The sequence below is a fragment of the Thalassophryne amazonica genome, chromosome 19, assembly GCF_902500255.1.
Source record: "Thalassophryne amazonica chromosome 19, fThaAma1.1, whole genome shotgun sequence".
Taxonomy (NCBI): domain Eukaryota; kingdom Metazoa; phylum Chordata; class Actinopteri; order Batrachoidiformes; family Batrachoididae; genus Thalassophryne; species Thalassophryne amazonica.
This window is the reverse complement of record NC_047121.1, coordinates 2,649,822-2,663,209: the sequence shown is the minus strand read 5'-3', so window position 1 is coordinate 2,663,209 and position 13,388 is coordinate 2,649,822. Positions and strand designations below refer to the sequence as shown.

At 44.1% G+C, this 13,388-nt stretch overlaps 1 protein-coding gene across 1 annotated transcript in view; it reads right to left on the bottom strand.

Annotated features, from left to right (window-relative positions):
• Positions 1 to 13,388, bottom strand: part of osr1 (odd-skipped related transcription factor 1) — a 43,544-nt gene that overhangs the window by 13,242 nt on the left and 16,914 nt on the right. Inside the window, exon 2 of the mRNA XM_034159825.1 lies at positions 10,174 to 10,870. Within this exon, the coding sequence (XP_034015716.1) occupies positions 10,174 to 10,841 (668 nt within the window). The 5' untranslated portion in view covers positions 10,842 to 10,870. The remainder of the gene's footprint in view (positions 1 to 10,173; positions 10,871 to 13,388) is intronic.

Sequence of the window (13,388 nt, the reverse complement as noted above, 5' to 3'; positions counted from 1 at the left end):
ATGCCATGGAGACAGTCACATGTGCCAGTGGCAACGATACCCTCCAGGGGAGGCAGCCAAGGTCGGCCATATGCAGCAACTGCCCGAGTGCATCCTAGACCCAATTCACTGCTAGGACCTGTCCCCAGCTTTCCACCCCCAAGGCAGGAGAGATATTCTGATCAGCCCAGTGCCTCTGGAGGAGGATCAGCAGGGGTGGACCTTAGTCGAACTCACCCACCAGGGCAGAGGGGAGCTTTGTACAGGCTGCTAAATGCCCAGAGTGTCCCAACCACTTGCCTGTGCGACATCAACAATACTCCCCCCACACACGAAATGCCTTCCCCCTTGTACTTCCTGTCCCCTGGACTGCACAACCTTAATCTGGTCATGGTCACCCCACTGGACATGGCAATCTTGGTTCGAGAGCTTCGTCTTCCACAAGAGTCTGTTCCAAAAACCTTGGAGCAGCTCCTGCCCCTCACAAATCACATTCCCCATGAGCTATTTGAGGAAATCATGCCACAACTGAGTCAGACAGCTGCATACCTGTTAAGGATACACCGTGACAATGCCAACATCTCTTGTGCTCAGGAGGGCCTCCATACTCAACTGTGTGGTCTTCAGTCTAGTATGGACATGCTAGCCAGCATGATGGAGCATATGGAAAGGGAACAGCTAGGGCTGGCCACCACCACCCTGAATGTGGGCAAGAATTCTCTGGGGGCCCTGTACAACCTGGCCTTGCAGCACAAGGAGCTGGAAAGATCCATCAGAGAACTGCACGACTGTCTGAAAGCCAGAATTCCTGATCCTTCCCCCACTACCCCTGAAAGGCCAACCTCCCCATATTCCCCAACTTCTCCCAAAACTTCAGACGCTGAGTAAATGCTGAGGAGCGCGGACTGACGTAATGGCACTGAACACGGACTATGATCTTGGTTCTTGAGTTTGAATTGCGGACTGGTTTCAGAAATCTGAGTGTAAATAAAACAAAGAAGGATATATGTTAGTAACGAAGGTTGGGTAAATGTCTGTCCTTACCATCATCTGCGTAACACAGATAAAGCTAAATGCATACACATAGATATCACATTGCAAAGTTATAAAAAGGGGACCCTTACACGGCGTGTTTGTAGATTTAGTAGTAAAGATGCACCATAGGGACCCCTTTTTCTTAAATTATAGCATGCCTCAAGAGACATGCATCGCCTAAATTTGGCGTCTGGCCAAAAAGGGCATTAGAAAACAAGCTGAAAAAGAAGAAAAACAAAGTGGAAAATGTTGAGAAATGGCCTATAATGAAAACCATTATATGATTGACTAAGGCAAATGACTTAAGGACGGACATGAAGGGAAACCATTTATTGTGTTTATCATTTAACTAGACATAGCTGCGCTAACCTTAGAATAGTTTCTTGATTGGTTGACTAAATAGTGGTAACGTAGGGGTTATTTGATGCATTTAAGTAATAAATGTGTGACTCTTTAACAAAATAATATGTAGAACCAAGTATAATGGGTTGGAGCCTCTGGTTGAGTGAGACAATAGATGCCAGAAGATGATTGGTTGCACTGATGTCAATGTAAAGCCTTTACTTTGCCATGATTAAGAGGTTGCTGTAACTTGTTTTATGTGGCCATTTTAAGTGCCTTGAATTACACCAAAACTCAATGTTTGAATGTCACCTTGCGTTGATATAATCCAGCTAATTGCTCACCTTGTGCCTTAGTATGTAGGTTCACCTGCACTTCAATATATTTACCGTGTGAAATATCACTGATATTCATATCCGCACCAGAGTTATCAGTAAGTCGAGTGATGTGTTTTTCTTTTTTATTATTGCAATGCACAAATGAAGATGTCTTGTCAGTAAACAACCCAAGAGTATAGTTGAAGTAATGGGACTCTTTCGAGTCCCAGAGGAGGGACTGTAGAAGAATTTTTAGGTCCTTATTTGAACTATGATGAACTATCAAGTGTCCTGATCCGAACTGTATGTCCTCTGGTTGAACTAGCAGGTGTTCAACCCAAAAAAAGGGCTCTATTAGTCATTTAGTCTGTCAGGGGCTTTCCAAGGCCTTTTAGGTGCTTTCCCGCAGGCCACGTGCAGGGGCCTCGGGCCAGCTGCACCTGCGGCTGAGGCCACGTGCGGGGGGGGGGGGGGGGGGGCATCAGGCCAGCTGCACCTGTGGCTGAAGGTCTTTTAAAAAAATCAGTTGTAAATCCTTCACGTTTTAATGGGAGCGTTTGTCACATTGAAATAATGGCCTAACACCTGCTTAGGGTTCACTAGAGGACGCTTCCAATAGAAAACCATGTCTTGGGAATGAAATAAATAAAAAAGTCGAAGGAGGAGCGATGCCCGCGGGTCTCCAATAAATAGATGAGCGCGGTTGTCACTTATTCAGTCTCTCTAGAGGACTCAGTTTGTCTAAGCTCTGTGTCGAAGGCTTAAATAAACTTAAAAACTGTGCATTTTATCTTGCTTAAGGCTGAATTATTCTAAAGTGTTGTGTCCTTTTCTAGCATATCACTTGCAATTAGTTTGTGTTATTTAAAAGACGACATCCCGAGAAGACTAAAGACGAGCCACGACAAAAGTTTGGATTCCAGTGAACCTCCAGTTTTGTTACGTATTTGGCATTTATGAGGATAATTCACCGTTATTTTATAAATGACTTAAAACATGAAGAAGAACGTGTGGGCTTGTTCATGCAGGCATGCGTAAAGAAAGCCTTTTGTTTGCATGTGATTTATATTTATGAAGCCTTGTTAGTAGCTGTAGGGTCCTGGTGGCCACTAGAGGCCACTGTTCCTTGTTCACTCAGCATTGAGCTGTGTAAGAACCAGAATACATTCCTGATAAACGCCAAAAATTCAGAAATTGTTCGCCCTCCCCGTACATCACTCACAGGCAAAGTTCAAAAGTGACACGTAACCAGGAAAACAGCGACAGGTGTGGTGACTGTGACGTGAATCAGCTGTGACGTCCACCAGGTGATAGGCCACGCCCACAAACAGAAACAGACCAACACACAGCTACAACGAACCTGGAGTCAGTATAACTGAATACAAATCATAAAGAAATATCTGACACAAAACCAGTGCAGAGGGACTAAACTGGAACTCAAAAATGGCTAAAGTATAAATCAAAGGAAAAATGGCAACAAAACCCCCAGAAGCAACAGCATTTAACAAAAAAACAAACCCCCTCCAAAAACAGAAGACAAGAACAACAAGAGGACAATCTGTGGATCACAACAGTTTTCTTCTTTGATCCACATTTTAAAAAGGATAGACACTGATACAAACCAGAAGGATTTCCACCATAGCTGTAGGTTAAACTACTTAATCCAGATAATATCAAGCAGCATAGAGCGCACTCTCTGACCCATGTGTGTCTGAGGGAGAGAACAAGAGAAGATGGAAATGATCACATTTTAGCCTGCTGTATGCCATTTAGAGAGCCTGTAATACATATGTAAAATGTTAATCACTCAGTAGGAACTGCCGCCCGACCTGTGGGTGACGGACTGCAGGTTACATGTCACATTCATTACAGGTCACATTCAGGACATGATGTTTTACTCAGTATGCTGTAAAATGGTTGTGATAAATCAGTTGCAGTGTTTACTGACAGGGGCAGAACGGTGGATTAGTGGGTAGCACTGTTGCCTCACAGCGAGAGGGTCATGGGTTCAATTCCTGCCTGTGGCCTTTCTGTGGAGTTTGCATGTTCTCCCCATGTTTGTGTGGGTTTCCTCTGGGTGCTCTGGTTTCCTCCCACATCCAAAGACATGCGGGCTAGGTGGAATGGAATATTTAAATTGTCCGTAGGTGTGTGAGTGGGTGTGAATGTGTTTGTTTGTCTGTTTGTGGCCCTGAGACAGACTGGCGTCCTGTCCTGGGTGTACCCCGCCTCACGCTCTATGATTGCTGGGATACGCTCCAGCCCCCCGCGACCCTTAATTGGACTAAAAGGTTGAGGTGTGTGTTTACTGACAGTTGTTAGAGTTGGAACATGTTTTGTTTTGCATCCTGAGCTGCATCCATGTTTTTTGTGACACTGTAGAATTCTGATCCTTTCACTTATGACTGAATTATTCTTGCATATTTTGTTGTTAAAAAAAAAAACTGCCATGAGCTAATGTGTACAGAAAGAAGGAGTCAAATGGTGGGTGGGTGTGAGTGAGTGAGTGAGTGAGTGAGTGAGTGAGTGAGTGAGTGAGTGAGTGAGTGAGTGAGTGAGTGAGTGAGTGAGTGAGTGAGGTGAGAATAAAGCATGCAAACAACTCAAACAAACTACCTTGTTGAAATAATTCTAAGCAGATAATACAATCATGGAAACTGGTTTAGGGTTAGAGTTGCTTCTCCAAAACATCTAACTGTGCATTAGATTTGAAGTTTCAAAAACAGAAAGCAGTCAGCAGCTGTAAGTCATCTGAAGGAAACAGAGGAGGAGGAAAATGTCTGAAAAGCTCTGAGTTTCAATAACAGCATCAGTCCAAAATACAGTGACCCAGACTGAAGGATGAATTAAGGTCAAAGAGCAAACAGAGATCAAACATGGCTTCAGGAATCACTTGGTAATCTTCAGCTAAGAATGCTCACAACAAAACTCGGATTTAACTCAGAAGGAAGTAGTGCAAGAAAGGGTTCGAGGTCGACACACACAGGCTACTCAGCGTCTTTAAGGACGCGCCTGAATCAGCAGCACCTGAGACCGGTCACGGCCACTGTCACATGGCGGGGGGGCTATGCTCGTGGTTTTAGATGATGGACCTGCACATGGTGACAACTGTCAACATGCATATTGTGGAAAATATATCCACTCACAGCACCATTTCAGTTGAACTGCTTTTTTGTGGTCTGACTCACATATTCTCCTACCAAAATATAAAAACTAGAAGCACTCAGAGAGTGCAAACCTCCGCCAAGGCCATGGGGTCACTGACGCCATAACATCTACACGCCGTGGAATCATTGAACCTAAAAAAGTCTAACAATGATGTTTGCTCAGTAGTAAAAAAAGTTCCATCTGCTGTGACTGGATAGCATGTATCCTTAGTGCTCGGCATCACAGTTTATTGCAACTTGCACCTTTCCCAGAAGCTACTGTCATCTGATATTGATATTGCATGCGCTTATAGACAAAAACAAATAAGAGACAAAATTCAATTTATTATTCAACTAAACTGCAAATATATTAATTTTTTTTTAACATTTATGAAACACTTCTCTAAACAAGGCCATAGGTTCACTGACCCTAAAGAGATTCCCTCCTTGGCACAGTGATCTATTTCTTTTTGTCTCTTTCTCTAAAATTGTACATAATAATCATTAGATTATTAATATATAAACAAAATTAAATTTAAGAAATATTACAATTTGAAAACAAATGCACCCGAATGTGATGACAGCTGCAACTGCTTAATGCTAACTTTTAACATTGTAAATGCCATAGACATGCTAACGCGTTAGCATCGGGATCCGGATCACCACTAAAATTTAATCACTTGTTCCTCTTGTCATTTCCAACCACTCCACAAAATTTAATCAAAATCTGTTCAAACCTTTTTGAGTTATCCTGCTGACAAACAGACAAACAAATGCGACTGAAAACATAACCTCCTTGGCAGAGGTAATTAGAAGAACATGTGAACTAATAGGTCAGAATGACATATTCTACTCATTATGATATTTTGATAACATCAAAAAATAAATTTTGATAAAAAATTGGAGTTTTCAGTGCATATATTTTCTACAATATCCATGTTGACAATTCTGCTGACAGCAATTCAAGTCTGGGAGCAATGACATGGGGATGGACAGTGCAGCAAGAGCAATGAACAATGATTTTGCAGTCATTTCAGCACCGCCATGAATTAGACAACTCCTCCCCTGCTGTCTGATGTCATGATGAGGTCTGTTGACTGTTGTGTACATGATTCAGAGCTGGGTGTTAAATCTAGATCCTTGACCTCTTAAAAAAATTTCTAATACAATAATACAAGTCATTTATTTTACTGTTCAATTCAACACGCTGTTGGTAAAAATCAGACCTCATAGTGTGGGTGGGCACGTGTATGGATGTGTGTGATTGCATACATACGTCTAATAACTAGTAACATGTGCGTAGGGCCCATCAATATATTACTGGGCCCTGTGCTGAAGTTGCTACGCCCCTGTCTGGGAGCACGTGGTGGTGCTGCGGTTTGTCGTATCCACATCACCACAGAACTGTCTTGGGTCTATTCACACGTCTCTAAAATAACAATCTATGTGCTGCAGCCAGGTGAACGTGTCCTTGAACCTCTCCAGCCACTGGGGTCCTCAGCACTCAGGCACCTGCATGCAGGATCATGCACAAAGAAACGGCCACATGGCCAAATTGTCTCCCTCACAATGCCAGTGATCCTCCTCCTCTTAGTCTGTCTTAGTAAGTCACATCAGGTCATGTGACCTCATCACGTGAGGTCACAGGTTAGCATCCAAGTCTCACAACCATACAACAAGAGAAGCACTAGGACCCTAAAGACTCTGCAAAGACACCAGCATCGCCAAACACCTCTGTCCAGTGAACTCATGACTCCACAAGTTCTTCCCGGGCTCATCTTGATCTTAAAGGCAGATGACCCAGAGGCATGAACGCTGACGCTGAGATAAGTGAAGGCCACTACAAGTTCAACACTTTCACCACATACAGATACACTTCTGATGACTGAGTCCAGGAAGATGTTAAATGCCTGAATCTTAGTCTTGGCCGAGGGCAATCTCAAACCCAAACACTCTGATTCCTCACTCAGCTTCTCAAGTGCTGCAATCAGATTATCCACTAATTCAGCAAAGATCACACCATCATCATCTGTGAAGTCAAGGTCAGTAAGCCTTTCCTCGACCAACAAAAGCATCCAAGTCACTGGTTTCCACCCCCGCCCAGCACTCAGTCCATCCAAGAACTGAACAGTGTTTGAGCCAGAACACATCCCTGATGAACAACAGTTTTTACTGGGTAACACTCAGAGTCTCTACCTCCAGTTCACACAGGACTCACAGTATCTGTATCTAGGCTGGCTATGATGTCCAGCAGCTTCTTGAGGATCCCATGAATGTCCCAGAAAGCAGTTTGGTCAACTGAATCAAACGCTTAGTGAAAATCCACAAAGGCTGCATAGAAGCACTGCCAGAATACAACACTCATGCTTGCATTCCGTGAGTCCCCACAGGACTAAAATGTAGTCAGTAGTTGACTTCTTGGGTGTGAAGCCAGACTGCTCTGGTAGTTGAGCAGAAAGTAGCTGGTACTGAATCCTATTAAGAATGATCCTTGCAAGCACCTTCCCTGGCACAGAGATCTCCCTTTTCTTTCCAGATTGGGACAGCAAGTCCTCTCCTATAATCTGAAGGGATGACACCTGTCTCATCAAATTCATCTTCATTGACTTGCAGATGATGTCCAGAATTACTTGCCACTAAGGTCGATAGGCAGTGACTCAATGTGCCATTATTTGATGGTTTGAGTGATGTCAAATCATGGATGAGCACTACTTTTCTAAATCTTAATGAACCCAAGATGGAGATTATCCTGTTTGGTGGAAACACTTCCACAGGCTGCTCTGCTGATATCCTGGGCCTCCTGTGTTCCAACATTCATTCCTGTGCGAGGAACCTTGGGTGATTTTTGACAACCATTTTAAATTTGATAAGCAGACTGGTGCTGTTGTTAAAACGAGGTTTTTCCAACTCTGTCTTTTAGCCAAGACCAAGTGCTATTTTTCTAAAATCGACCTGGAGAAGGTTATCCATGCCTTCCTTACAAGCAGGATGGATTATTGTAACTCCGTGTATGTTGACTTGGACCAGACCTCTCTCAACCACCTTCAGCTCATTCAGAATGCAGCTGCTCGTCTTCTCTCAGGCCAGAAAAAGCGCCAGCACGTCATGTCAGTCTTGGCCTCCCTCCACTGGCTCCCTGTCTGATATTGCGTTGATTTTAAACTTCTACTAATTGTTTTTAAAGCCCTTAATGGTCTGACCCCTGTGTACCTCTCCAAACGTCTGCTTTCCTGCACCCCAACCAGAGCCTTAAGGTTTTCTGACAACTGTTGTTGGCAGTGCCAAAAACTGAAGTCTACAGGTAACTGGGTCTTTGTGGCGGCTGCCCCCAGGCTTTGTAACAGTCATCCCTTCTATATTAGATTGTCCCAGACCCTAGAGACTTTTAAATCCTCCCTAAAAACCCACTTCTTCTCCCTGGTGTTTCATAAATGAGCAAATGCAAAAGTGCTTTATTGCTGTACTGATTGCTATCATTTTATTATTGTCATTATTATTATTATTACTGTATTTGTTTATTTACTTATTGGGCATAACCCGGTGCCCAATTCTGTAAAGCACTTTGCTCAACTGCTGTCATTTTAAATGTGCTCTAGAATAAAGTTTGAGTTGACCTGAGTTGAGTCTCCAAGGGATTGAAACAAAAACTGTTTGCAATGCCCGGAGAACAGCATCTCCACTCACTTGGAGGAGCTCAGCTCCAATGCCACCCTAAGTTGTTTCACAACCTTTGTGATCTCACCAAGAGTTGGTGGTTCAGAGATGACTGGAGAATCAGCTCCAAGAACCTTGGTGCCAGAAATTTCTAACATCCCAGCAAGACCCAATACAACAACTCAAAGTAGGTGGCCCAATGTGAGTCAAAGTATACAGCATTGGCAACAAACAGTTATGGAGACTGCCGAAAACAAAGTACTTGTGAGTACTCATTTTTCCGTGTTTCTGATAGCGTTTACGTAGCTTTGAGGAAAATGTCCCAGTGCGCAGTTGAACAGAATGTAGCTGCTAAAATTAAGAATGGAGCCACAGGTCAATTGCAAAGTTTACATAAGTGTGGTGTTGTGTTATGATGACACGTTTTTAAGAGATAACAATTTTGATGCAGGCACGGTAAAGGCAGCAGCCACTCGCCACTGTGAGAAGATTTAGTGCACGTGCACATTCATCATCATCAGCCCGTTTGCTAGATGCTCAGCTTTGTGCATGCTTATAAGTGTTGTCACCAATATACAAAGCCTACCAGCTCCACTGAGGAGAACAAAATACAAAAGGAAAAAAAATGGAACAGGGCACTCACCTACTTGTAGAATGATTTCCAAGATTAAATATATAAAGTCCACACCATCAAAAAAGTTGTCATGTGCGGATCACACATGATCACCAGCCGGAGAATAATGTCCACTTTCACTCCATCAAAGACGTCCCGACTGGCAGCTCTTCACAAAGTTCTCTCATGATTCTGGCACATTACCTAGAAAGTCCATTATCTCCTGAAAGTAACGCATTCCAACTTTTTCAACATAAATAAATCTGCATGTACAGGCAGCCTGTAAAAACAGCACTGTGGAGATGCTCCACATGCGTGTACGCACCGGCAGTAAAATAGTGTCCTGCAGCAGACATCAGAGTCAGCACATGTTAGGATCCAAAATCTAAAAAACTTAAAAAATTAAGAGTATCAGGGTGAAGAAGTCTGTCGTCTCCTTTCTGTACATCCTCCATAAATCTGAGCCATCCCTTTTGAATGAAAGCTCAGAAGCATCACTGATGAACTTGTCCCGTCACTGATGAACTCGTCCCTTCTGCACAAAGTGATGTTAATCAGTGAAGTCACCTGCTGGAGTCAGTGGCTGCAAAGAAAACCTGCCCCCTCTCTGCCCTTTCTGGAATACTTTCGACACCACTGGTCTAAACTGGCTGTAGGTCTGAATGTGTTTGTCTGTCTGAAGGTGGACCTGCGATAGACTGGCGTCCTGTCCAGGGTGGACTTTGCCTCTTTCCCTATGACTGCGTGCATATGTGATGAGGGACTTTGGTCATGTGTGTTCTGTTTAGTCAAACCCACTGAACTGTCCAGGAAGCAGCTCAATGTCACTGTGTTAGCACCATCTACAGGCCTGCAGGACCACACTGCACACCATAAATATCATACTACATTAAGAAAGTGCAGATTACAAGGTTATTGGCTGACATTTAAATTCTGACATTGGACTTTCAATCATTGTACCGCCGGCAGGCCGTTGGTCAGATCGTCGTGACCGTGCTGCTGTTTCATGAACTTTTAGCCTCCACCTTCAAAGTATTTGTCAGTGTAGTCTGTTTGATTGAAGGGGTAGCCTGTTGGTTTTTCTCACCTGTGGTCCCGGAGGTGGTCCTGCCTCCTGAAGGCTTTGTGGCAGATGTCACAGGTGTACGGCCTCTCGTCGGTGTGCGTCCGTTCGTGGATCAGCAGGTTGTAGGATTTGGTAAAATGGCGACCACAGAACTTGCAAACAAACTCTTTCTTGGTTTTTGATGGCAGCCGGCCTCGACCAGACTTGCGCTCTGGTGAGGAGAGTTTGGTCACATCCAGGAGACATCCCAGGTTGGCTGTGCTTGCGCGGTGAGATGAACCCTGAATGTTAGCAGCACCCATCCTGCTCAGGTCTTCCGCCTTCACATGGTCATCCTGGGTGGCTGCTGTTGCCAGGTTAGCAAAATCAAAGCGGGGCTTGTTCTTGGAGGTCTGCAGTAACCCTGCGGAGTCCTGTTTGGACTGGAAGAAGTGAGGGAAAATGGGGATAGAGGCCATGGTGGAGAAGTGGGCAGGCAGCTTGGACAGGGTGCAGCGTGGCAGGGCAAGAGGCGGGTACCCCAGTGTCCACTGGTGGAGATGTACGGCGTGCAGAGCACTGAAGCTGTAGATGCTCTGGAAGTGATCGGCTGGCACCTGAAGGCCCGTGGAGCTTTGGACAAAGGCACAGTTAGCCAGCTGCAGTGAAGGATGGAGAGGAATGGGTGCGAGCAGAGTCTTACTGCCCATGGCTGCTCCACTGAGATCCAAGGTGTCGTCTGGAAGACAGAGAGAACATCAGCACATGAGTTTAAAGAGTAATGGTGCGTTTAAACATAGGCAGGACGCATTACGAATGTCATATTTGCATCATTCTTGGCACATTCCTGACATTCTTAACGTGACTTAACGCATCTGAATAGGTTTTTTTAATAGTGTGTGATATTTGTGGTTTTTGTGGAGCATGTTTTTGGCTGTCAAAAAAATCTTCCACGAATGTCACGCACCACCCTCATTTCGTTTCATGTTGTAGAGGTCTCAACTGAGTGTGTTGATCCATCTTGATTAGTGGTGATCCTTAATAGAGTGTGACAGCGTTCGTCTCTGACGTGGGCACAATTAAACCCTGCTGCACCGCATTCAGTTTCATTGCTGCAGTATGTTTAAGAAGGACAATGATGTCAAGTCAGCTAAAAGTCTTGTTCTAATGCTCCTCAGTGCGCTCCTGCAGGTGTTCAACCTGCTGCTGCTGCGCCTGATGTTTGGGAAAACGAGTGAGATGAGAGCCGCGTGGAGCCATTCTCCGTCTCCTCCTCCTCTCTGCGCCACTCCATGGCACAGAGCCCAACTAAGCATGCAGTCACAAAGTTCTTCTGCTGTGGATTTTGAGGAGCAAACTGGAGTGATCTGAATTGTTCAGCAGCTGATGGATGAATATGAGTGTGTGTGTGGATACAATTCACCTTATTCACAACGTGACAGAACGTAACGCTGCGCTGTTACGCGCATTAGCGTGGAACAGCGCGGAACATTATTCTTGACCGTGCATAATGGTTCCTGAATAATTCGCCAGTAACACGTGCCATTAATCATAACATGTGGCAACAGGTTGCAACAGTTCCTGAGGACACCTGACACCTCTGCCTCAAATCATTACATTCGTGATCAGCGGCCAAGAATGTGTATTTCATGGCATTCGTGACAGCATAAAGAAGTAAAGCTTAAAGAAGGATGCAGCTACAGACTGTTTACCAACATGGACACAGAAGTTCATAGTGATGCACTATAGTTGTACTTCAGTAGATTTGTTTTTTTGCTGTTGTTGTACTTTTGAGAGCAGGTGTTCAGGAAATTAACCTCTGATTAAATCAGAAAAAGCTGGGATGATTTGGAAAATGCAACAACAACAACAACAACAACAGTGATTCCTTCACTGATTTGACTTCTGTCATTGCAGATAAAGATATTTCATGTTTTCTGTTCAGCTTCATTTCACATTCACTTCCTGCCTTTCAGGCCTGTAACACCCCCCCCCCCCCCCCAAAGAAAATTGTGATTAGGCAATTTAGGGTTAATAATGAGGTTAAAAAATAAAATAACAATAATGTTGTGACAAACAGTTGATTGTAATCATGATTTAGTACAAAACAGTATCCATGAAAGTCTGAGTCTCTGGGGATCAAAGATGAGTCGAGGACATCCAGAAATGTGTGACAAAATGACTGAAATGTTGAAAAACAATGTTCCTCTAAAAAAGATTGGAAGGGATTTGCATATTTCTCCCTCTACAGTTCATGATATCAATGATATGACTGAAGGAATCTGAAGGACATTCATCGATAGCTGATATAACCACAGAGGAAATCTTTGTGAAGCACGACAATACAGAGTTACCGTAACGAATACAACGTAAAACTTTACTGTGCAAAATAGAAGCCTCATCTTCTATGGGCTCTAAAGGGTTTCGGTTGGTCCATCACACAGTGGAAACGTGTTGTCAGAAGAATCAGTATTCCAGAAATGGATGCCATGCACTCTGGACCAAAGACTAAAAAGGACCACTCAGATTGCTATGAGCTAAAAGTCCAAAAGTCCAAAAATGGGTACTGGACTAGCCTGCCTGTAGTCCTCATCTGTCCCAAACAGAGAATTTGTGGAGAATTTTGGAATGAAAAATGCAACCTGTGCTGCTGCAGACCATAAGACATGTTTGTAAGAACAACGGGACAAAATAACACCTTGTGTGGTGAGAAGGAATTCAAACATTACAAAGTGGAAAATGTTTAACATCCCAATGTTTTTGGAATGTGTTTCAGGCCTTAAAAGCAAGATGGTGAATGTGTCAATGAATGTGAGTTCGTGTGTACGTGAGCTTATGTAGAGCTGACACACACACACGCACACAGACAGACAGACACACACAGTCACACACACAGACACACACACACAGTCACACACAGACAGACACACACACACAGACACACACACACAGTCACACACAGACAGACAGACACACACACACAGACAGACACACACACACAGACAGACAGTCACGCACACAGACAGACAGACACACACACACACACACACACACAGTCACACACACAGACACACACAGTCACGCACAGACAGACAGACAGACACACACAGACAGTCACGCACACAGACAGACAGGCCGTTCTTCCTGCTCCTGAAAGGTGCCCGGGGCGGTTGTGGCAGTGATCTGCCCACATACCTGTGAGCTGTGTGAGAGATGCCAACAAAAGACAATAACATGTCTTTGTGTGAGGAAGGCTG